This window comes from Alexandromys fortis, unplaced genomic scaffold (genome assembly GCF_014885135.2).
Source record: "Alexandromys fortis isolate MF-2015 unplaced genomic scaffold, M_Fortis_MF-2015_v1.1 scaffold_6, whole genome shotgun sequence".
NCBI lineage: Eukaryota > Metazoa > Chordata > Mammalia > Rodentia > Cricetidae > Alexandromys > Alexandromys fortis.
The window spans coordinates 17,790,067-17,816,406 of NW_026067902.1; the positions used below are offsets into that span (position 1 = coordinate 17,790,067).

The 26,340-nt window shown below is 46.8% G+C and overlaps 1 protein-coding gene across 1 annotated transcript; it reads left to right on the top strand.

Moving 5' to 3' along the window:
- The first annotated feature begins 321 nt into the window (after positions 1 to 321).
- Positions 322 to 26,237, top strand: Tgm5 (transglutaminase 5). The gene is made up of 13 exons (XM_050132648.1): positions 322 to 397; positions 570 to 764; positions 1,448 to 1,693; positions 3,089 to 3,207; positions 6,389 to 6,517; positions 6,873 to 7,050; positions 18,407 to 18,545; positions 19,371 to 19,474; positions 19,584 to 19,823; positions 22,896 to 23,261; positions 23,766 to 23,926; positions 25,621 to 25,754; positions 25,887 to 26,237. The coding sequence occupies exons 1-13, from the start codon at positions 322 to 324 to the stop codon at positions 26,038 to 26,040; spliced, it is 2,241 nt and encodes a 746-aa protein (XP_049988605.1). The 3' UTR covers positions 26,041 to 26,237.
- The last annotated feature ends 103 nt before the right edge of the window (positions 26,238 to 26,340 follow it).

Sequence of the window (26,340 nt, forward strand, 5' to 3'; positions counted from 1 at the left end):
GTGATGAAGGATAAGACAAGGAGAGTAGAAAATTGTAGGCACTTAGAAAGGAATAATCAGCCAGGCAGTGGTGATGCACGCCTTTAACCCCAGCACTCGGAAGACAGAGGCAGGATCTCTGTGAGTTCGAGGCCACCCTGGTCTACAGAGTGAGTTTTAGGACAGCCAGGGCTCTATGGAGAAACTCTGTCTCAAGAGACTAAGAAAACAAAACAAAAATAACCCAAATAAAGTGAGGATCAGGATGTATCTGAAGGCAGGCTAGGCTGAAGGGAGCCTCCGACCTGGAGAGATCTGCACAAGAAGCCAGTCAGAAAAACCATGTACCTCCAGAAGTGTGCAGGGAAGGAGGTGATAGAGGGGGAGGAAGTAGGGGAGGAAGGAAAGAGGAATGTGGGTGCGTGGTATTCATCTAATCCTTAAACCAGATTTACAATGTTACAGACTCCATTCAACCAGCACGGAAACTCAAGTGCAATCGCCAAACTACTTCCTTAGAGTTTCCAGAGCTGGTAAGCGATGAACTAAACTGGACTAGGCTTTACAACCCTGGTTTTTGTCTGTCTCAGGCTACCCCTTTACAGGGCTAGAAGTGGCCCTCACAGACCTCCAGAGCTCCCGGAACAACGTGCGCCACCGCACAGAGGAGATCAGTGTTGACCGCCTTGTTGTCCGCCGTGGCCAGGCCTTCAGCATCACCCTGTACTTTAAAAACCGGGGCTTCCAACCAGGCATGGACAGTATCACCTTTGTGACTGAGACTGGTGAGGGAATGGCCCACAGGGTGTGTGTGTGTGTAGGGTGTGATGTGTGTGGTAATGTGTAAAGTGGAGCATGTGTGTGTGTATGTACATGTGAAGTGGAGTAGCGTGTGTGGTACATGTGTGTATATATGTATGTATGTACATGTGAAGGAAAGTATGTGTATGTGTGTAACGTGGCGCATGTGTGTATATGTGTATGTGAAGGATGAAGGGGAGCATTGTGTGTGCTGCATGTGTGTGTATGTGTATGCGAAGTACAGCATGTATATATTGTGTAGTACATGTGTGTATGTATGTATGTATGTATATGTATGTGTGACGTGGAGCATTGCATGTGGATGTATGGCACATATGTGTATATGTATGTGTGTATGTATTGCATGGCACAGTGTATGTATGTGTGATGTGGATTGGAACATGTGTGTATGTGTGTGGTACATGTGTACATGTATGCGTGAAGTGGAGCATGTGTATATTGTGTGGTACATGTGTGTATGCATGTATGTATTGCATGACACATGTGTATGTATGTGTGATGTGGAGTGGAACATGCGTATGTGTGTGGTACATGTGTCCATGCATGTGTGAAGTGGAGCATGCGTGTGTGCATGCATGTTCATTGAGCAGGATCTTAGAGGAATGGAAGACCACCATAAGGAGCCTTACTTATTCTTCTCTCCTAGGACCCTTGCCAGACCTGGCCAAAGGGACACGGGCAGTGTTTAGCCTCACAGGCAGTGGTGGCCCAAGCCCCTGGATTGCTTCCCTGGAGGCCAATAGAGCCACCTCCCTGGACGTGAGCCTGTGCGCTCCTCCCATGGCAGCCGTGGGGCGATACCTCCTGAAAATTCGCATTGACTCCTACCAGGGTCCTGTCACGGCCTACCAGCTCGGGGAGTTCATCCTGCTCTTCAACCCCTGGTGCCCAGGTGAGGCGGGCACCTACCCGGGATCCTCTACTTCTGTCAGAGGTCCCGGCTCAAAGGTTTCCAACCCCTGATCCCTGGCCATCACAAGTCCCTGAACCCCTTGAATTTAGTACCTGACCTCCAACAACCAAGGTGGAGAGACCTTGGGGTTTATTTACTTATTTGGGATTTTGAAATTATGTCTGAACTTAAATAGAAAACTACAGTTAAGTTTAACCATCATTAACATCTACCTTCATGACCTGCTTTTAAGTTAGTCTGGACTTTTTCATTTAAAAAGTAATAAATGCACAGTTTTCAGTCTTTGAGGAAAGAAGCAAACGATAAAAGTGAAAAAGTGAGGGGTAGAGGGAGAAGAGAAGGAGGGGCAGGGAGGGAAAAGTGCTAGACGGAATAAGAGCTGCCAATCACCACGTTCCATTTTCTCAGTGGAAACCGTACTACTGCTCTCTGTGTTCTGTTACAGAGCTAAATTATGAATGAATTTGCACACATTTGTATATTGTTGATTCTATGACTTATATCAGAGTGTGATTTTACACACCAGTCTCCAATTTACATTTCTCTCTGAAACACACACCTGTGCCAGTACTTGGGAGGCGGAAGCAAGAGGATCACTGTGAGTTTGAGGCCAGCCTGGACCACATAGTGAGTTCTATACAGACTTAGCTACTGGCTGAGACCTGCATGAACAGTCACTATAGGAAAAGCTTCAGATTCCTCTACTCATATACAATCTGTTATTAACAGACATTAGTTCAAGCTTTACTCATCACTTTACAGTGTGTTTGAACTTTCATGCCCCGTGTAGAGGTCCATGTACATCCATACAGTTTGCCACCTTACGTTAACACTGTACCGAAATCCCTGCTGGAGACGCCCTGCAGCTGTAAGCCAGTCCTCTCAAATGGCTCGTTGGTCATCTCCACCACGAACACAGTGCTCAGATGAGCAGTTTACAGTCTGGAACTTTGTGCACCACTGAAAAGGCTTAGCTGAGATCCCGAGAGCGAGGATGATAAGGTCACTGCCAACCTCACACTCCGATTTGCTCTTTTGCACCTGGACTAGTTGGGTGAGGCAGAAAGCTCCGACTAGGGAGCTGCTCGACTCTGTGTGCAAATTTTAGAACTGGAATTAAACTTGGCTTCCACTCTGAGCTCATTTCCCCGACTTTAACATGGGCCCAAGCACCTGGGTAACTATAAAACATATACTCACCATAGGTAAATGTATATTGTTTTACATCATGTTCACATTGAGCGGTTTTGAGACTCAGTGCCCTTCAGAACAAATCTAGGTACTCTCTTCACTCCAGATCTCAGATTCTGTAGAACTGTGGGGTTAGGAATGGCCAGGGTGACTTCTGTTTTGTTTCCTCACTTTGACTCCCAGGGGATGCAGTCTACTTGGAGAGTGAGCCCCAGAGACAGGAGTATGTTATGAACGATTATGGCTTCATCTACCAAGGGAGCAAGAGTTGGATCCGCCCATGTCCCTGGAACTATGGGCAGGTGAGTTCCAGACCATACGAGCCCCAAACTCATATGGAAAGGGAAGCCCAAACTGCTGTGTGAAGCATCTTGGTTTGCTAGGGAAGCAGCCGTGGGAAGGAGGAGCGAGTGTTCTCTGCTGGCCACATCTGACTTGAATGGAATTTAAGGGAAAGAGCAGCTAAAGGCAGCCCAGCCATAGATTTGACTGAGGATGGGGGGGGGGGCGCACAGTCACAATGGAAATATTTGCACCTGACATTTTGCGCTTTAAGCTGGGTTGGCAGTGAGGTTTCACCTTACTCTCTCACTTCATCCTGACAACCCCTGGTGCTGAACCTTGACATCAGATCTGTCACACTGACACATACACAAAATGTATGAGCCCCTGGACAGCTCTCCTAGAAACAACGATGTATCTTCCCTGACTCCATGCCGATGCATTTTCATTTGACAACAGGCTTTTTCTTTATAAGCAATATATAGTTGTCTGAAAAAAGCTTTGCAAAGGTGTGTGTGATGGCGCATGCCTGTAGCACCAGTGATTGAGAACCTGAGGCAAGAGGATTTGAAGTTTGAAGTCAGCCTGGAATATAAAGAAAAACCTTTCAGGAAATAGAGCTCAGATTGCATCTCAGTTGGTAGAGTATTTACTTGACATGTACAAAGCTCTGGGTTGGATCCCCAGTGCCACATAAACAGGGCATTGTGGGATACCCCTGTAATCCCAGAACTCAAAAGGTAGAGGCAGGAGGATCAAAAGTTCGGAGTCATTCTTGGCTACATACACTAGGCTACAGGAGATCCTGGCTGAAAAACACCCAAACCAAATAAATAAAAAGGATTACAAAACCTTTGCAAAAAAAAAAAAATTTCAGAAAACGGACACCCAGAACAGGAAGGTTATCTGTAAGCACTGCTACCAGCTTGATTTCCCCTTGTTTTCTACACGTCGCCTAATGACTTTGTATGTAAAACATCTAAACTCATTGCAATGCATGAAAACCTTTGTCTATCTGAAAACCTACCTCTTGGTCAAAGTTTAGCCCCAGAGGGTGCTCCTGGAAGTTCAAGATTAGGAGTGGGGTTGGGGGAGAAGCTTCTCTAAGATGAACTCAGTGTTAGGAGCATTGGGGGAGGGAGAAGAAGATCAGACTTTGGCCACTCAGAAGAGGCGACAGCCAGGACAATATGGGGGTCCTTGGGGAGCCCTGGATCACTTGGATAAAAGCTCCTCACCAGGCCTTATCCAAATAGAACTCCAAATGCACATGACCTTTTAGGCTCACTCACGGCCGAGGTAGCTGCAGCCCAGAGAGAATAGAGCAGGCTCAACTGGTCCCAACTCCTCACTCAGTGTGAGTATTTAGAGGAGTTGTCATCAGTGAGAAGCAGAAGTGGGTGTTGCTGTTCTGGGGGCTCTGGCTCCCTCCCTTTCTGGCTCTCTCCTTCAGTAAGCACTCTGTTCAGTGCTGGGCAGAGGTGAGTGTTAGAGATACGGAAAGAAGGGAGCACTGTCCCCGCGGGACACATAAACAGTGCTTATCATACAGCTGGATTGTGAGCCTGAGAGACAGGGCAGAGAGTTCTGGGAACCTGGAGGAAGGCTCCTGGTTTGGCAAGAAATCCCAAAGCCTCCTAGGAGATAAGATATGCTTGAGCTGTGTTAGTCAAGTGAAGGCCAAGGGCAGGCATGTGCAAAGGTGGACGGGTCAGGAAGTTTCCATCATTGCAGAGACTACAGGGAATTCAGTGTAGCTGGAGCAAAACGCCATGGATGGGAGTCTGTCAAGGTAAGAGGCTGGAGAAGCAGAAGGGTCCTGTTGTATGACAGTGTTGATGGGGAGATGAGAACAAGCCTCTGTCTTGTCTCAGACGGGGAACCAAAGTATAGATACCACCAGAGTCTAACTCAGTAGACCAAAGGGTTACTTATGAGTGATTGATTACTTATAGAAGCAGACATGACTAAAAGACCACAATATTACCAAAAATACACCCCAGTATGGGTGACATCTCACAAAAGCTGGAAAACTGGAGCTTGCTGCACAGCCTGCAGGTAGCTGGACAGGTTAGAGTGTCTTTCCAGGTAGCTTTGTTGGTCTGAACCTTTTCCAGGCAGTTTGACTAATCTGCCTCTTTCACTTCAGCTGGTAGAAGAGTGTCTATCGGTAGTCCTTAATGCTTATATAGGCTTGGGGAGGAAGGGACCAATGAATCTGCTCAGTTTCAGGGACTTCCTGAACCCTTTGAATTGTTTACTTCCTAAGCTTCTCTTTGGGATCTAATGTTTCTCTTCCCATTTAACATCCCATGCCATAGCAAGCTTCCCTTTATGATGGAAGGTTAAGGTTTTAATCTCAGAAGAAACAGCAATACAACAGAGCCAGATCTGAGAGGTATTTGAAGGGCACCTCAAGGAGACTTTGGCCTTGATTCTTTAAGCTATAGGGCCCTTTGAACATTGTAAACTAGAAAGTGATTTCCCTAAATCAAGTAGGCCAGGGAAGCCTAATTCTACTTACTGACAATTGTTCCATGAGAATAAGTGGGTTCATTATATTCATTTGACAGAGATACGTGGAGTCTCTATGACCCAAGCTCCATGCCAGGGTCGAGTGTTATAAAGAGAACTGGATTGACAGATCATGCACTCAGGCGGGAAAGACAGGCCGCAAGTCCACTGTATAACCAAGTTTGACAACCAGAGGGGACACACCCACGGTGGGGGAAAGTGTTCCAGAACTCACACGTGATTGGTCAGTCCAGAGTCCCACAGCTTTGAGTTTCATGCTGCCAATGATGAGTTGGGTCATTATGTAATTGTGGAAGGAAAGGAAACATGGCTTTATTAAGAACATCTTAGAGGCCCCAGGACTGTGGAGATGGAAGAGAAAGAGGCAGAAATAGACTTTCCAGTGAGGCATTTCATTGGCGGGAAAAAAACCTCAGTAGCAACAGTCACTTCAAATGAATGGTGAGACATTTGGCTTGCAGGATGTATGTGCCAAGTGGGTTGTGACACCATAGCTTTGAAACCACTCCCCTTCCTGGGAGGCTGTTTTGATTGACAGCTACCTTGCAAATGGATTGCGTTCCACACACACACTCTGCTGGGGAGCCGAGTGGTATGGATTGTATATTTCTTTATTTGTCCACACACGTCAAGTATGTGGTGCTTCCTTTCCCTTATACCCTGCAGTTTGAAGAGAATGTCATAGACATCTGCCTGGAGCTGCTCGAGAAGTCTCTCAACTTCCAGATTGACCCATCCACAGACTGCGCCCTGCGGGGAAGCCCCGTCTACATCAGCAGAGTTGTGTGCGCCATGGTAAGGTGTCCCTGCAATAGGAGAATGAGGAGTTCAGAAGCAGGGACTCTCTGAGAACAAAACTGTTTTGAATGAGACTGAGAGCAGGTTATGGGAAATGAGTTATCTCAACTAAACCCCGAAATAGCTGGTGTGGGCCATTGCCTCACTGAGTTTAAGAATGATCTCGTTGCTTCTGGATTTCCAATGTGTTCTTACTCTGCTCAGAGACAAGCTCCTGCTTTGCAAAGCATTGAAATGGAATGGTGAATTGATATAAGTCTCAGCCTGGCGGTCCTTCCTGTCAGCACCCCCCACGTCACGTCCCGGGGAGGGACACGTGTTTCTAATGCTTCCGTACACGGCTTCTCTTCAGATAAACAGCAATGATGACAATGGGGTGCTCAACGGTAACTGGAGTGAGAATTATGTGGACGGTGTCAACCCTGCAGAGTGGACGGGCAGCGTGGCCATCCTCAAGCAGTGGCATGCCATGGGCTGCCAACCGGTGCGCTATGGGCAGTGCTGGGTCTTTGCCGCAGTCATGTGCACAGGTAAGAGACGACCCAGGCCCTAGGGGATGTTAGAGCAGCTGTGTCAGAGCTCTTGGGATCATTTCTATCTTAGTCTCCCAGTTCCCACCAAGGGACCTTTGGAAGACAGTTGTTTCCTGTAGGAAGATCTCGTCACTGACCTCACCAGTCTGAGCTTATACCAGATACTGGTTCTAAAGTAGAAATCACACACATCAAAACTTACCCTGCCCTCTGAGCTCATGCAGCCTAACAACATGTTTCTACAAGAATGAGAATGGTCCAGGAGAGACTTGAGATGAAACACCAAATGATTATATAGCACAAAAAAACCAAATTGGGTCATTTCTGGCTTAATGAAGACATGCACACAGACAAAAATGAGCCCCTGACCTTTAGGGCTGGAGCAACAAGGCAACCCAAGTAGAATGACCTCGATTTTGGTGTTGCCATATGCTCAGAGGAAATTAGGGGATCTGATTTGGGAAAGGGAGTTAGGGAATGAGAAAGAAATAGAAGGCCATTTTTTTAGAAAGGAACTGGAGATCACAGTGACAGAAGAGAAACCTAGAAGAATAAGGTGAAGAAGGAAGATTGTCTTGTGTGTGGCAAGAAGGCAAAGTAGAGATAGATGGGGAGGAAATTTTAGAAGAAGTTAACATCTGGGCTGGGTGGTGGTGGCGCACGCCTTTAATCCCAACACTCGGGAGGCAGAGGCAAATGGATTTCTATGACTTCGAGGCCATCGTGGTCTACAAAGCAAGTTCTAGGACAGCTAGAGCTAGGGCTGTTAATCAGAGAAACCTTTCTTAAAAGAACAAAAGGAAAAAGAAAAGAGAGAGAGAGGTTGGAGGTGGTGGTGAGGGTGGTGAGGAGAGGCCTCCGCCTTGCCCATGGCCACTCTCTTGCTCTTATTCCCACCCTCGCTCTGCCCACTCTCAGCCTCTTTCTATGCATGCCTATGTCTCTGAGTTGGTCTCAGTCAGTTAGTCATCATTCCTGTCAGCTAGGGAGCTAGGCCAGGTCAGACTTTTACTCACAGGACTCCAGTAGGATGCAGGGAGACCAGAGTTGCCAGTAGCTTGGTATTTATTGAAGGTTTAGGCCTTCTGTGTAGACATTCCCTGGGACAATGCACGCTTCCCATGCACGCTAAGGCCAGAGAGGCCGATGAATGCAGCACCAGGCCTCAGTCCAAGAGCATGAGGAGATCTCTGTCAACGCTGACAGAGTGTGACAGTATCTTTAGGGTGGGCGGCTGCTGAAGCCCTTTCTTAGTGCCTGCCTCTTCTGCTACTTCAGATCCTGATCTTCAGTTGGATGCTTTGATGGCCCAGTGATAAGACATAAATAATTCAACAGCTTTGGTGCTAAAGATGAGGAAATTAGGGTGACGTAGGGGATCTGAATCATCCAGAAGGCAGGTGCAAGACAAGGCAGAAAACTGGGCAGGAACTTAAAACTCCAATCCCAGCACTTAGGATGAGGCAGGAGGATCACTGTGTATTCAAGTTCAGCCTGGGCTGTATGAGGAGTTCTAGGCCACCCTGGACTACAGATCGAGTGAGTCCGCCACCCCCAACACACACACAAGACGGAAGGGCAGAACGGATCTTGTGTGAGATAAAGGGGGAGCCTTCCAGTGTGGAAAAACTGAGTTCGCGTGTAGAGGGTGAGAGCTGGCTTTGGGAGTGGCTGTCTGGAGTGGGTGATGGAAGAGGTGGAGACAGCGGATGGAGGTTAAGCAATGACAGCAGGGCAATTAAAATGTTTGTAAGAATCGTGGCCCTTCAGTGACCTTGAAACACTGTTAAACAATGATCAAATGTGGCCCTCTCCGGCTATAGCCCAGTTAGCTTTCCCCCAAAGGGCCACCTTGTCATACGTTAGTACATATGCAGTCTGAAGAGACTGTTCCCTCAACAACACACAGTGGAGTCTAAGTGCTGTCTTCCACCTATTCTCTTGGCTACAAAGATGGAAAAGACCCAGTCACTTTTGTTCCTCACCAAAGTGAAAGATAAAGGTTGAGCCAAACTAATTATGCCGACACAGCTACCACTCACATCTTAAACAATTATACCATTATTATTCCATGGCTGTTATAGTGATAACGGGTATTTCCTTTGTGCCAGGCACTGTGTTAAAATCTTGGCAAAGGAGAGTAACAGAGAAGCATGTAGACTCTGGAAGCAGACTCCTTGGGGTTTCTGCAGTCCCCTTATCCATAGAGATTACAGTCCAAGACCCCCAAAGGTGCCCGAAACTCTGCTAATCCCAAAGCCATCTTTGTATACTGTGTGTTTTCTTATAAATATTTACCAATGGTAAAGTTTAGTTTATTAATTAGGCACGGGAAGTCATTGATAATGATAACTAAAATAACTCTGGATGCTTAGAATATTATACTACCATAAAATTTCCAGCACTCTTCCTCTTGAACTTTTGGGCAATTATTAAATAAAATGTGGGCTGCTTCAACCTAGCACTGCAGTAGCGCAGCAGGTGATCTGGTAACCGAGAAGTGACTGACAGGCAGGTGGCGTATATAGCATGGACACTCTGGACGGAGGGACGGTTCATGCTGTGGGCAGGACAGCTGAGATCCCATCATATGCTCAAAACAATACAGGATTTCAAACCTTCAAGAAGAAAGGTTTATTTCTGCAGTTTCCATTTAATAATATTGTTTTGTGACTGACTGGAAGTAACTGGAACCACAGAAATTGAAATAGATATTATTGAATATATATTCATATATGTATTATATGTGATATATATAATTGAACCATGGGTATAAATACTAACACTGCTATCAACTCTAGGTAACCTTAGTCAAGTCTCAGTTTACCCAGATATGTGGTGCAGAAATTAGTGGTATCTGAGACCTAAGCTTATACTCCATTGATGCTATTTTAGAAATTAGATAATAAGACATTCTCTAAGAAATTATGCAAATTATTACATGAGAGTCCCAGAAAGGCTTCATGTTTAATCATTGCATCTATCCTTTCCATTGACCGGTGCTATTTATTTTGTTCCTTTTAGTTTCTGATCTGTGTGTATTTGAAGCACGGAGTATACCATGTACTTAACTATAGTCACGCTCCTTACTGCCCCGTTCTTCCTTCCTGCTGCCCCTTCCTCTTCCCAGACAGTCACCCTTCTGTTTTCCTGCGGTGTGCTGGTGGGTTTACGTGTGTGTGTGTGTGTGTGTGTGTGTGTGCGTGTGTCCACGCCCGCATGTGAGTGTCTGTGCTGAGCTCAGAGAAAGCATACGATATTTGTCTTCCTGGAGCTAGCTTATTTCCAGTTCTGTCCATTTGCCCCAAAACGCCAGTTCTTTATCTGCCAAGGGGTACCGAAAGGATCGTGTGAGTCCACCACGAACAGTGACTATCTAGAGAGTGTTCAGTCTTAGCTAGGCGTGTGTCAGTTGATCCCTCAAAAGACTTATGTTTTTTTTTTTCCCTCCATCTTTTCCATCTGCCAAATGAAGTGGAGTGTCCAAGCTCGACTCCCCCTCCAGTGTGCAGGCACTGTAGGCCATGATCTCACTCTAGGCTGCCCTGCCCAGGAGCATGGCTAGCAGCTGCCCTTTGCCCAGCAGCCTTTGTGCTTCCCACTCAACACTGGACACCTTGCAGCGTTTCCAATTCTCTCCACCACCTGTGAAGTAGACATCACGGCAGCTTGTGACCACACGACTCGTGAATGAGAAAACAAAACTTTCTTTTGTTTCGATTGAGACAGGGTGTCTTTATGTGGCTCTGGCTGTATTGAAACTTGCTATGGATACCGGGCTGGCCTCGACCTCAAGGAGATATGCCTGTCTCTGCCTCTCAAGTGCTGAGATTAAAGGTGTGCACCACCACGCCAGGCCTAAAAATTCATTCTTAAGCTGGGGATGTAGCTCCTTGGTAGAATCTTAGTGTAGCATGTTTGAAGCCCTAGCTTGATTGACAGTACCAAAGAGTACACTCTCCCATCCACAGCCCTCTGGCCCAGGGTTGTCTTTTTGACTGTTAAACATGATGACTTTAATTGCCTGTAGAAAGTTTACAAAAGGAGGCTTTGTTTTCCTCAAAGGTAAATATATATAGTGTACAGGGAGTTTTCTTTGGCATCTGTTTGTAGGTAGTTACTTGGTAATTAAGGAGAAGTTCCTGGCTCTCCCTTCTGAGCTCAGGGCCAGCTCCAGAGAGCTCCAGGGCATTGGATTCTCGCTAAGATTGGAACCCTCAGCCCTTGTGTGGGGTCTGGAAAGTAGCCTGGATGCTTTGCACTGTAGTAGGGGACCAGAAGGGACAGTAGGGTCCCCGAGAAGCCAGGTGGTTACGTGTCTCCATACTATGCCTGCTAGTGGGTAGACATGTTTTGTTTTGTGCTGCTATTGTTTTTTTGAGACTCACTCTGTAGCCCAGGCATTCCTCGAGCTCCTCCTCCCTCAGCCTCCCAAGTGCTAGGATTACATAGATGTCGCTGTGCTTAGCTCCAGCAGGCTTTCTTTCTGCGGTGACGATAAAATGTTCCAGAATCAAATCACTTAGCGTTTTGCACTACTTGTCCAAATAGCACAAACTCGTGAACTGTACATTTGACAAAAGGCGCTAGGTAGTATCTGAGTTATACCTTAAGACAGCTGCTTGAGAAAAATCCAAGCATCCTGGAAATAGCCTGCCCCCATACCCATATGAACTTGGAGTGGATGGGGCAGCAGTGGCACGGGCAGAAAGGCACTGATGTGGAACTTGTCTGTGGAGCTCGTCCCTTCCTATAGAAAACGGAGCCTTAAGCCTTGGTAGCCTTATTGAGAAGCTGAGTCAGGAACGGATGGGAGACATTTGGGCTGGGTCCTCTCCCCTTCAACCACAGCAACCCCGTTTGTATGTCTTTCATTGACTATATTCCACCTTGAGAAGATTTATAGTAGTGTCTTCTATTTAAAGCTTTTTAAGATGTGTTCTAACTTAATCGTGCATGGATCTCTATGAAGTATCTCATCGGTAATTTCAATACAACTCGCTTCTCATTCTTTCTGCTGAGCTCTGGGTCTCCAAGAAGGAGCCTCATCCAAGGGTCTGATGCTTTATTTTTCCCCAACCTTTCCTTGGATCTCAGTCCAAACTTGCACAATGCCCTGGCTGGAACATTTATCTACCGCTATTTTCCATTGATTTACGAGCATGGAGATTGTATGGAATGTTCCTTCATAGAGTTCTTGGTTAACATTTGACACCTATTTGGAAAGAGGTCTAGCACACAGCTTTACACCAGCACTAGCTGTCGTAATTGGCATACTGCTTTAAGCTTTGTTTCCTAGGCTCCAGTGGTTTGGCTGAGTCTGGTTGAAAGATCTCTCCACCCTTTTCCCAAACATCAGTCCCATATCCTCTCCATCACTCTCCCCGACTTTACACTTCCTCTCTTTCTTGAAATATTTAGGGTTGCCAGTGATCACAACTCTAACTTTGCAGTATTATCAAAATTGGTCTTCTTCCATCTAAAAACCACCTGTTACTTCTCTTCTTTTATCCAATAACTCACTTTCATTGAGTACCTACCCTCAAAACACGAATGTGTTTGACATATACCTACCCACAAAACACGAATGTGTTTGACATATACTTACCCACAACACACCAATGTGTTTGACATGTAACCACCCTCAAAACACGAATATGTTTGACATGTAGCACTGGAGTGGGACATGCTCTCACAAGAGATGTATTATGATCCATGTGCATTTCTTTCTTAAAACATTTTAGATTTTATTTTGTGTGTGTTGCCTGCATGTATGTTTGTGCACCGTGTGCATGCCTAGTGCCTGCAGAAGTCTAAAGGGTGTCAGCTTCCTTGGAACTGGAGTTACGATGGTTGTGAGCCACCATATGGGTGCTGGGAACTGAACCCAGATCCTATGCAAGAGCAGCAAGTGTTCTTAACCACTGAGCTGTCTTCCCAGACCCCGTCCATGTTCAACCTTTATTTAATACAGTTTTTGTGTCCCGTGTTGTATTTTGCTTTAGAAATGTCAGTGGGCCTTTTCTTCTACTTCTGTTTCCCTTCATTGTGTTCATGTTTGCTCTTTCTTTCTGTTTGCTTCATAGTTTTTAATCCACCCTGGCCATTGGATTTTAGTGTTCAACTGAACGTTGTTTTATCTAATAAAGGTCTTTGCTGTGGTACACCAATAAGGTTTTGCATATTAATTTGAGCCTTTGGAGGTTTGCTTTTAGCTTGCTTTGATGGGTCCTGAACAGTCTTTAGGTCTTAGTTTTAGCTCATGCTACTTGGTCATGGCCCTTCCGAGCATGCTCCTAAACACCCTATGTAATGTGAGGCCTCTATTCTGTCGCTTCTTCTGGCTTTCTGGAACTTTGTTCCCATACTGAAGGGACTCCTCTGCAGAACTTGAGAGAGCTCTCTTCAGCTCTATCCCTCTTCTGTCCTATGCTACTCTACAAGTTATAGCCCCCTTCTCTTCCCTGAGTTCTTGAGTTCATGTTCTGCTTTCCCATAAATAATGTCCACCTGTGTTTCTTGAACAGCAAATGGATCTTAGTGACCATGATTTAGTTTGAAATTGCCCATCTTCCTACCAAAAAATAGAAGTGGGGGCTGGAGAGGTGGCTCAGGTTTAAGAGCACTTGCTGCTCTTGCAGGGTTTCATTCTTAGCCCCGCATGTCGAGTCATAATCATTTGTAACTCCAGTTCCAGGGGATCCAGAGTGTTCTTCTGACCCCTTGGGTACCAGACACACACATGCTACAATACATACATGCAGGTAAACAGTGACACTCATAAAACTTTTTAAAAATTAAGTTCTTAAATCTGAAAAAAAAATTATGTGGGAAGCTGGAGAAATGGTGCCCCAGTTAAAAATGCTTCCTGTACAGCCCTGAGGACCAGAGCGTGCCTCCCAGTGCCCACATTAGAACCCAGATATGCCCTGTGTACTGCTGGAACCCCGGATTTGAGCAAGATTAAGAGCAGAGGGTCACTGGGGCTTGCTAGCTTGCAGTCTCGCTGAGAAAACATGATCCCAGGGGTCAGGGAGATACCCTGCCTCAGAACAGGCAGTGACAGAAGAGGACACCTGACACGCTTTCTAGCTTCCACATGTGTACAGGTGTGCATATGGTAACACATGAACCTATACCTACACGCATACAGACATACACCACACATTCAAGTAAGTAAACAAGAAAATAGAAAAGTTGGCATTTTGGTAGGGTATGGCCCTAATATAAGGCTAGAAGGTTATGGTATTAACATAAAAATTGGATCACATGCCAGTACATGTAACAGATACCATGAAGAGTTAAGAACACTGTAGTCTCGGTTCCTTGAGAGGCTAAGACAGGAGGATCACCTGAGCCCAGGAGTTGGCAACCAGTCAGAGGACAGACTCCGTGACAACAAAGCAAACAACGAAACAAACAAAAGCCCAAGCAAAGCAACAAAATAACAAAAATGTTACCCAAGAATCTAGTATAAATAAGGAAACAAACATGATTTTCTTCTGTTACTATTATTGGTGTAAGAGAATAGTTGAACGATGACCTTATGATGCTGCTGTCTGAAAGGCCAAAGCGTTGCCATCATGGTATTTATAAAGGACAGTTGACTGTATGAGAGGGGGAGCTGGGAGTCATATTTTTATCATTTGGAAACTGAAAGCATCCAGACAGAAATGAAAAGGTGGCAGAGATCGTCACATTTAAATGTAATCACTTTGCGTAGAAGCGTTGATCGTAGCTCTCAGTATGAGGCATGGAGTGTGCTGTAATATACTTTGGGAACTCTGAAGTCCCTTCCTAGCTGAAACTCTATCTTTGCCCAATTGCCATTGTCTGAGTATGAAGACATGTGTGCGAACGCACACAAAATGCCCACATAGGTCTCTCTTTCATGAGATTCAAACCCCACAAATTTGTCACTGGAAGAGTGTCCCGAATGTCATGTCAGATTGAGAGTTGCCAGAACTGACAGTCAGTAGACAACCTCGTTCTCAAGCTGAAGGCAATTTATTTAACAGGAAGTGAATGAGTCTGTTCTCTTCCCAGCACTGTGCTAGGAATGAAGAAAGACAAGTGAAGGATCTGATGGAAGCCTCACTTTGAGGTTACTTGTAATCTGGCCAACGAGATAAGATAGAGATGTCAAATTACAGAGCGCTTAATCGTGCTAAAGCGTGTAGGTGATTGGAACTGTGTTGACAGCGTGAGTAGGAGGCTAACGTGACCTAGAGCAGTCAGAGAAACTTCAAAGGCGAAGGTACATTGAGATCACAGGTGGTTAGGATGCCCAGTCAAGTGGCAAGGGTGGAGCTCGTAGTTAGAGCAAGGAAGGGATTAGAGAACCTTGCGCCCGAGTCCTGACCGACTCCTCTTCCTGACGTCACCTCTCCAGCCTCAGGTGTGTCGCCTTGCATGCCATGCTCTATGTGAGCAACCCTTCTGGCCAGCGTAGTGGCTCCAGCTATAGTCAGCAGTTAGGAGGCTGAGGCAGGAGAATATCTAGAGGCGAAAGGCCAGCCTGGGTTATAAAGTGAAATTGTGCTGAAGCTTAGTGGTAGAACACTTGTGTAGTATGGGTAAAGCCCCAGGTTCAATCCCTAGCCCACAGGAAGACGAGGAAGAAGTCCTTGTCCAGGAGGAGGACAGCCCTGGGTTTGTCTCCAGCGTGATTGGATTGGGTGATAGGTACCTGTGAGCCTAAGGCCAGTCTAAAGAGTCTAAACTAAAATCTGTAGGCAATAAAAATCCAGACTGTAGTGTGAGCCTTTCTTAGATGGCAGCAGCATGCGTGCTAAGCCTTTACAAACATTTGGTATTTAACTCAAGGAGAGGAAGAGAAACTATTTGCGTTCATTTGGCTTCATCCTGTCCCGCTGCAATAATGTAGCCCTCCTCAGTCCTCTCATAAGGATAAGTCAGGCGAGAGTAGTTCAGTATAAATCCACCACTGTGCTCTAGAGCCTGGCGAGTTTGGTGCCCAGGGTATACACAGCCATTATGACAGTGTGTGCTGAAATCAGAAATCATTAGAGCAGGCATCATCCACCCATCCACCCATCCATCCACCCATCCATCCACCCATCCATCCATCCATCCACCCACCCATCCATCCATGCAGCAAGTATCCGCACGTTAGGCCTTGCCCTGTGTTATTAATGGCTGTGCAATAGTAAAGATGAGTAACATACTCTTTGCCCTTAGGAAGGCAGACTCATAAACAAACAATTACGAACCATGTGTTAGGGTGGGAAAAGGCCTATCAGGCCACAGCTATCAGGAGTCGGCGCCAGCACTGACACTTTGAGGGGCCCTGGTCAGAGTGGAAAAGGGAGGAGGCTGCTCTCTGTTCTCTGCCTGCTGCCCTGCCTTGGCACCTTCTCTTGCTGCTGTGAGTGGCATCCGCCTTCCTGACCACACTTTTAGCATAAGTGTGCCCACACAGAGCTCTGTTCTTGCCACATTTCTATCTCATGTTCTTCTCTGAAGGTGTCCTGTGTAACCCCCACCTTCTGCACACTTATTGGGACTGCCCACTGCTTGCCCTAGTTTATTTTGGCTGTGTTCAGCTACGCCACTCAAGGGAGAATTCAAGACTTCCTTTTGGGCTTCTCTCCTCCCCAGACAAAGTCACCTCCAGGGTGTCCCCCTTCCCTGACTAGAGAGTCATGTCTCAAACTACTAAGGAGCCTAGCCAGGACTATTGGCTCAGACCTGTAATCTCAGCTACTTCAGAGGCTGAAGCAGGGAGATCACAAGTTCGAAGCTTGCCTGGGCTACAGCGTGAGTTCAAGGTCAACTTGAGTAACTTAACAAGACACTGCCTCAAGATTTAAAACAGAAGCCAGGCTGTAGCTCCTGATAAAATATTCGACTAACAAAAGCGAGACCCTGAGTTCAGTCCTCGGTACCACAAAACTTAAGAAGATTGGGGTTAGGGAGGGAATGGGAACTGGGATTGGTATGTAAAATGAAAAAAGATGGTTTGTTTTTTTAAAAAAAAATAATAAAAAAAGGTTGGGGTTGGTGACACATATCCATAAACTCAAGGCTAGCCTGGGCTATGTGATGAGATCATGTCTAAAGAAAGAAAATGTAAACTAAAAACTATTTTTAAATTAAATATTCAGACTATATATGTGTGTGTGTGTGTGTATGTATGTATGTATGTATGTATTTTTACTTAGTCATTGGCTTCTTAGAGTCAGTCCCAAGGAATAAGAAGGGATTGATCTGCAAATACATCCATCATCATTATTTATAATAGGAAAAATACTGGAAGTCCAATAAATTTCGGAGAATAAGCACCACTAGAAATATAATATAGAAACGCGGCGGGTATAAAGTAGCAGGGAAGGTGTGTGAGATGTGTGGAACACTGGATTGTTTGAGCTCAGCATGCTACCGATGAGCACAAGCCTGGCAGTGAAGCCACAGCTTGAGTAAGAGCCTGTGTCTGGCGAGCTGTGTGACTTCTTCATTGTTCTTCGTCTCTGTCATTAGAATGGAAGTAATAACAATAGCAGATCCTAACCAGAGCTCTCTTGAGAAGAGTGGAGCTGAAACAGGCAGCCCAGAGCCTTGCTGCTGGATACTAGCAATTATTAGTCTTGAGCTAGGCAGGTCAACACCGCTGGGCACCAGGGGACAGCCATCCTCGGAGTAAATTAGTGGTGAGCTGGGAGCTGGGATGAGAGGTCCCTCACTTGAAAGAGCACAGAATGGGGGTTGCAGCAGAAAACAAGAAAAGAAGTTAGCTGGCCAAGGAAACGGACATCCCTGGGGAATGAGGACAACATTCTACCTCTCTCCAGGAATTCTTTTTACCAGGGACACACTCACTTTTCTGAGCTTGTGTCACAGGTTGACCCCTTTTCCTGGAGAGCTTTCTGGCAGAGTATCGCCAAGAATAAAGGGAATTCCAAGCTGCAGAAACCTGTGCCTGACGATCCGATGGTCTCAGCAATAATCCTAATCAGCAATAATCCTAACGACAGGAAGAAACAGAATCCCAGTCTTTTGTTTGAAGATGGGAGACTTGAGGCCAGGCCAGGAGTGAGGCTGAGTCAAGTCTCCAAGACTTGCCAACAGAGAGGTGTGGCTGCCCCACCCTGCTGGCACAAACAGCAGATAGGACAACTTGCTAGACTCTCTCAGCTCCAGCAAAGCCTGTCAGATCAGCCCAATATAACCTTTGCAACAGTCATCCCGTGAGCTAAGGACATGGGAAGAGAGATGGAATTGCCCTCAGTGCAGCGTCCCAGATGGTCCCTGTCTGCTCTTGCAGATCCCAGATGGATGCTTTTGCTAGATCCAGGATCTACAGCACACTGGTGCTTTCTCTGTCTTTCTGCAGTGATGAGGTGCCTGGGGATCCCCACCCGTGTGATCACCAACTTTGACTCCGGCCATGACACAGATCGGAACCTGATCATCGATGAGTATTATGATAACACAGGCAGGATTTTGGAGAATATGAAGAAGGATACTGTCTGGTGAGAGACAACCTCTCAGCCTATTTCTTGAGCCACAGATCTAAGCCAAAAGCACAAGCAGGAAATAGGGCACGACTGTGCTCAGCCTATGCTCCCACATCCTCCTGCTTCCCAGGGCTGAGAGACAGCAGAATAGAAAACAACTAAGGTTTAGAATCCTCATATCATCAATGCCGTTAGATGGGAGTTGAGGTCCCTTTGTCCTCCTTCTTCTCATAGCCTAAGGGTTGACCACAGAAGCCTGACATATCACTTGTGGATGTGACAAAGACTAGGGCTGCCTCTGTGGGACACACATAGAGAGACAGACAGAGAGACAGAGAGAGACACACACACACAGAGACAGAGACAGAGACAGAGACAGAGACAGAGGAAAGGAGCCACAAGGCACCCTGTGAGAGATCCCAGAGGAATTGTAACTTTAGTAAACTGGAAGCCTTCACTATTCACACAGTCAGCAGAGAGATGCTCTGCAGACAAAGGCTCACAGGAGGAAGATCTGTCCTTCCTCCGCCAAAGACACTTAAGCCCTACGAGTCTGTCTTTCTGTAGCCAGTTCACCTGCTTATCCTTGTTGGTCTAGAAAAGAAGCAAGCAGGATAGCCCTGTCTTAGGTGTATTTAGCATTTTTTTTTAATTTTTGAGACAGGTTTTCTCCATAGCTTTTGGTTCCTGTCCTGGAACTAGCTCTTGCAGACCAGGCTGGCCTCGAACTCACAGAGATCTGCCTGCCTCTGCCTCCCGAGTGCTGGGATTAAAGGCGTGCGCCACCACCGCCTGGCGCCTTAGGTGTATTTAACACCGACTCCCTGGCCTCTTCCTTAGGAATTACCACGTGTGGGATGAGTGCTGGATGGCACGGAAGGACCTGCCTCCTGGATATGGAGGCTGGCAAGTGCTGGATGCGACACCACAGGAAACCAGCAACGGTGAGGCTCTCTAGACAGGAGTCAGGACCCACCCTCACAGACCTGCCCCAGCCCCTGTCTTGTCCACCACATACTATCTACCAGAACCTTCGTCCCCATTTTCCTTCAGGTCTCTACTGCTGTGGCCCAGCTTCTGTCAAAGCCATCAAAGAGGGGGAAGTGGATCTAAACTATGACACACCGTTTGCGTTTTCTATGGTGAATGCTGACTGCATGTCTTGGCTTGTCTATGGAGGGAAGGAGCAGAAACTTCACCGGGACACGGCCACTGTTGGGAACTTTATCAGTACTAAGAGCATCCAGAGTGATGAGCGGGATGACGTCACAGAGAGCTACAAGTATGAAGAAGGTACCGTCGAGCATCCTCCCTGAGAGCCTGAGTTCAGGGTACCATCCCCTGCCGTAACCCGGGGAGTCAGAGGCCATGACGCAGGGCAAGACCCAGGTTTGCCTCCTTAGTCATTCAGTTGCATGGATCCTGTCAGGGTGTTCCCACTGCCTTACTTCTATCCACCATCACCTCATGTCCCACAGGCCAGAGACCTCCCTCTAGTATGTTCATATCTACTAGTCAGCCATGTATAGACATCCGCCAACACAACATGAGTTCTCCCAGCTTCTCAAAGCTCGGCCTTCTACCGAAGATGGCGGTCAACTTAGTAAACTATTGGTAGATTTCGTTCTCGTACTCACACATGGGGCCAGCAGGACCAGAGGGTGATGCCGAGGTGATCGTCCTGTCAGGGGCTTCTTGTCCAAGCCAGTAAGGCCAAAGGAGAGACCATGTTACCAGGTGTGAACTCCTGGACAGCCACCTGCCAGATTAATTTCTAGGAAGTCAAGCAAAGATTCGCATCCCTGAGGACCAGAATCAGGGTCTTCACTGCTGACTCACTGATACATTTTGAAGCCAGGGAGTGTAATACCTTTTACTTTGCTTTTGGTTTTTGTTTGTTTGGTCTATTTATTTATTTATTTATTTTGGTTTTTCGAGACAGGGTTTCTCTGTTGCTTTGGTGCCTGTCCCAGAACTAGCTCTTGTAGACCAGGCTGGCCTCAAACTCCCAGAGATCTGCCTGCCTCTGCCTCCCTAGTGCTGGGATTAAAGGCATGCACCACCACCGCCCGGCTGTTTGGTCTTTTTTTTGTTTTGTTTTTCAAGACAGGATTTTTCTGTATCTTTGGGGCCTGTACTGGAACTCACTCTGTAGACCAGGCTGGCCTTGAACTCACAGAGATCTGCCTGCCTCTGCCTCCTGAGTGCTGGGATTAAAGGAGTGCTTTGATAGGAATTCCATTGACTACATAGATCATTCTGGGTTATATGGACATTGTTGACCACTTACTTCATTTTTACTATTTCACAGTTGCAGCAAACAAATCAAGGTACAGAGTTTATTTTACATTAACTGGATTTTTTCAAATGAATTGGGAATTCTATTCATACAGGAACAAACAATGGTGAATCTTGATGCATCCAGGAGCATGAAGCATCCAGGGGTGGGGTAGGTGGCAGGTTACAGTCACACACCATTGACCATAGGGCCTGATAGGACAGACACGCATTCTGCCACTCCCTAGGAGAAGGCCCTTATAAAAGAGAGTGGAGCGGGGAAATAATTTCTAGAAAATAGCAGGACTCCTAGCCACAGTGGCCTTTCCTCTGATGCCACCAATTTCCTCTGATGGGATCTCAGGGTACAACTCCCAAAGCTGGAGGCTAAGGAAAGAACAAGGAAGGACAAGGGTATCTGGGTAAGTATGAGAGAGCAGGGCCTGACTGATAGCCTGCTGGGCCAGTGGTCTTTCAGGGCCACACACAGCAGGGGTGAATGGCAATATGGCCAGACTGGGCCCTGGACATGTGACTAGTCTAATGAGCCCACGAGGTACAGTACAAATCCACCAGACCGAGGGACTGGGATGGGGAAGGAGTGGGCTCTGTGAAGGGAACTCAGTACCATGGGCTGGGCTAGCTTGGGCATCTGGGAGGTGTTTCTCAGTGGCCAGGAGCCTGGAGCCCGCCCTTCCATCAGCAAGCCCATCAGAGGTAACTGTTTATAATCAGAACTTGGAGAGAACATGGCTCTTCCTGAACTCCCTGAGTCCCGGGTGCAGACCCGTGGAAAACCCAGGAAAGATCATGGGAAAGGTGGCAGGGAGTTGGATAGGGTCTACTGGGTATTCTTGTCTTCTGAGGGGTAGTAGGGTGGTGATGGAGGCTGTTCATGTTCTTGTAGCCATTATGTGGGTTGCCTGAGTTGTAATAGGCACTAGCAGCTATTTCTGTGACCTTAGCCTCAACTACAGGAGTAAAGGGGATGTTGGAGCCTCAGATTGGAGGGACCATGGGCCAAGGTTATGGTGGTAACAGGGGTTTTATACATCCATGACTCCATCCATCATGGGAGAGACTGGATATAACTCAAGTAGAAGTGGTGGATAGCCAGGGGTACATTCCATTGACTACCAGTATGGGGGAAGGCATAGGCTCTGCTGGGCATGTTAGAGTACCCATAGGCTCCATTTGGGGTCTTCACCTCTGAAGACTTAAGATGCCACCTGAGTATCTACCCTCCAAACTCAATGGCATGCCACACTATAGAGGTCAACATATAGGAAGGAGAGCCTTCCAGCTACCTCCTGCTTCATCGCTATTCTCTTAATGAAGTCCATGGAACACTGGCTGCTTGATCTCATGGTCCTTCATCATCAAGGACTGCCTTCATCACGAAGGGTTTCCTTCTTCCCATTAGACAGAAAGATGACCATTAAGGGATAAGGCAGATGGTGCCTTTCTTGGTCCCTTTGAAGGCCTCTTGCATGTTCTTCATGTCATTAAATGCAAGAGCCACACAATCAGAGGACATTAGGATGCTCCTAGTGTTGTTGATGGTCATTCCCATGACTTCTGAGTGAATCTGGTCAAACTCCACAGTCTCTGAAGGGGGTCTTAGCCCATAGGCTTTTTAACAATACTGTTCTTCCAGCCCATAACATGAGATACCTTCCCACTTTTTTCTACTATCTTCAATTTCTTTCATCAATATTTTATAATTTTCATTACAGAGATCTTTTACTTATTTGATTAAATTTATTCCTAAGTATTGTTATTTCTTGAAAGGCTAAATAAAAATTAGATTGCTTTCTTAATTTCTGTTCTGATAATTCACTATTGATTTTGTAAAGATTTGTTTTATGTTTATTTATGTGTATGTATGTGCATGTGTGGGTGGGTACTCTCAACGGCCAGAAGAAAGCATTCGATCCCTTAGAGCTGGAGCTACAGATGGTTGTGCTCCATTGATTTTTGCATCTTATAGTTTTGTTGGTGAAGGGGCCGAGGGTAGAATGTTCAGCTAAGGCTTACCTTCTGGGTCAGCCTGGCCAAGCTGATACTGTATCCTATCTACCCTTCTAGGTTCCCTTCAAGAGAGACAGGTGTTTCTAAAGGCTCTACAGAAGCTAAAGGCTGGAAGGTCTCCAGAACCCCATCAAGGAGACTCAAATTCCTTCAGCTCCACGCCACGAAGGCAAGATAGTCCTAGGAGCCTGGATACACCTTCCCTTCGACCCAGCGATGTCATCCAGGTCTCTCTGAAGTTTGAGCTGCTTGACCCACCCAACATGGGCCAAGACATAAACTTTGTCCTGTTGGCTGTCAATCTGTCACCTCAGTTCAAGGATCTCAAGCTCAATTTGAGTGCCCAGTCTCTGTTGCACGATGGCAGCCCCCTGGCCCCATTCTGGCAGGACATCGCATTCATTACACTGTTCCCTGAAGAAGGTGCATGCATAGTTCTCCTGCCCCCCTTTCTCTTCCCTCTTTTCCTTCTTCTCTCTCCCTCCTTCCTTCCTCCTTCTGACCCCTGAGGAAAGCAGCCCACCTGTTGGTGAAACCCTGAGCTTTGGAGTCATGTAGACTCTGGACCTAGGAATGATTCTTGGCAACCTATATTGGCTTTGGGGGGAGTTGGTTTTGAGACAGGGTTTCTCTTTGTGGCTCTGGAAGTCCCAGAATTCCCTCTGTAGACCAGACTGGCCTCAAACTCTCAGAGATCCATTTGCTTCTGCCTCCCGAGTGCTGAAATTAAAGGTGTGCACCCCCATCGCCCAGTTTATACTGCCTTTCTTAACTGCAGTTTTCCCATCTGAAAGGTTAGTTTCTGCTTCAGCAAGACTGGGTATACCCTGGCTCCCTCTTCTCCATAGAAGAACCATCAGATTCAACTGTGGCCCAGCTGGCTTTCTCAGCCATGCTTACCTCTTCCTTCTTGTCTTCTCTCCCTAGAAAAGACCTACCCTTGCAAAATTCTCTACTCCCAGTACAGCCAGTATCTGTCAACAGACAAGCTAATCCGCATCAGCGCCCTGGGTGAAGAGAAAAGCAGTCCCGAGAAAATCCTGGTGAACAAGATCATCACCCTGACCTTCCCAGGCATCATGATTAATGTAGGCAAAAGGGTCCCTTAAAATGGTCCTGGGGCAGCTAGGCCTGTTTGGGAGGACATCCCTTCTTTGCTTATTCTGGGACCCCCAGAAGGGAGCAGCTTATTGAGGGGTCTTCATTTCCTGGTACTATTAGAAGCCTTTTGTGTGTGTCTTAGTTAGGTTTCTACTGCTGTGGAGAGAAACCATGACCAAGGCAACTCTTATAAAGGACAACATTTAACTGAGTGGCTTACAGTTTAGAGGTTCAGTCCATCATCATCACGGTGAGACATGGCAGCGTGCAGGCAGACACAGTGCTGGAGAGGTAGCCGAGATTTCTGCATCTTGCTCGGGAAACAAGAAGTGGTCTGTCTCACTGGGCATGACTCAAGTACATATGAGACCTCAAAGCCGGTCTCCACAGTGACACGCTTCCTCCAACAAGGCCACACCTACTCCAGCAAAGCCACACCTCCTAACTCCCTATGATCTTATTGGGGCCAATTACAAGTTAAACTACTACACTGTGGCTCCTTGAGTTCAGGCCATAGACTCAGAGAACCTTTCTTGCACTGCTTCCTGTGTTGACCTTCCAGGGGCAAACACGGCAGTCCAGATGCCAGTGGCTCAGTGAAGTCCACCGCAAGGCCAGATCAGGTTTGACTTGATATTTTCTGGCTGTGTGTCCTTGAGCAAATCCACTGGGCTTCTGCTGTCTGAAGTGTTGAAAGAGGAAAGTAGATGACAGGGCCTTTGGCGTTCCGTGGCTTTTCTGAAAGGAAAAGAGATTGGGGGTTCTTCTTCTGCAAGGCCATCTCCAGGGTCTAACCCATCTCCTGGATCTCCACCAAGAGAGGCTATGAGGCCATATTGACAGTACTTCAAAGTCTCCAGCAGACGTAAACAGCATCTTAGCGAAGGAGCAATACATTTTGAGAGAGGCAAGAAGAGATGGGAGGGGCCTTGAGTTTCTAGGAGTAGCAGAATACAAGAAGGCAAATGTATGGGAACCCAAGGGAAGAAGGGCATGGGGGGTGGGGGGCAATCGTGTCATGGAGATTCCTCAGTGCTATCTCTGGGCTGATGAGGGACTCGGCTAGTGTGCTTCCCTGTTGCTGGAGTCAAACACTGGCCAACACCAACCTGGGGAAGAAAGGGTGTACTGGTCATTGAGAGAACTCAAGGAAGGAACTCACAGAGAATCAGGAACCAAGAAGGGGTGTTGCTTACTGGCTTGCCACCCACGGCTTGCTCATCTTACTTTCTTGTACAACCAGGAGCACCTGCCCAAGAATGGTAGGTACCTTTCACAGTGAGCTAAACCCTCTCACATCGACCAAGAAAATGCCACCACAGACTTGCTCACAAGCCAATATGATAAAAGCAACTCCTCAAAAACTCTAGTTTTTATCAAATTGACAAAAACCCAACCAGCACATAGATCAATGTCTCAGTGATGAACTTTGTTTGACCTTTCGGGTAAAAGGAAGGAGAAGGGAGACACCTTTGTAAATGTATACCTTTAGGATAGAAATCAGAAAGCATTTCTTGTTCCTTCTTATTGCTTCAACTCAAAATAATCCCGAGGCCAGGGTGGCGCATTTGGGGATGGTGTATTCTGACAGCTACAAGACGAAACAGTGCTGCTCCTTAACATTCAGTGAACTGGAGGGTGACGACTAACTGCCTCTTTCTGGTCCGGGGTCTCTGTTTAGGTGCTAGGAGCAGCCCTTGTGAATCAGCCACTCACCGTCCAGGTGGTCTTTTCAAACCCACTCTCAGAGCCAGTCGAGGACTGTGTGCTGACCTTGGAAGGAAGTGGTCTCTTTAAGAAGCAGCAGAGGGTTCTGTAAGTGCAGGAGCACCCAGGCTTCCCTCCCATGGCAGCCTGCTGCCCGTGGGTGGACTCAGGACAAGGGAGAGCAGAGTGCAAAAAGCCAGGAGGAAAGGGTTTCCTGACATTCTCTGTTCTCTGTTGCAGCATCGGAGTCCTCAAACCCCATCACAAAGCCAGCATCACTCTGAAGACGGTGCCTTTCAAGAGTGGCCAAAGGCAGATCCAAGCTAATCTGAGGAGCAATAAGTTTAAAGACATCAAGGGTTACAAGAATGTGTACGTTGACACTGGCGTATAAACCCTGAGGTGGGGCTGGAGAGACAGCTCAGCAAGTAGAGCATGGCTGCTTTTGCAAAGAACTCGGGTTAGATTTCCCAGCCCTCACATGGTGACTCATGATCATCTGTGACCCCAGCTGCAGGGACCCAACCAAAACGCATGCAGAAAAAAAAATTCATACACATGCAGTAAAGATAAATAAATTTTTTTTTTCGAGACAGGGTTTCTCTGTAGCTTTGGAGCCTGTCCTGGAACTCACTCTGTAGACCAGGCTGGCCTCGAATTCACAGAGATCCGCCTGCCTCTGCCTCCCAAGTTC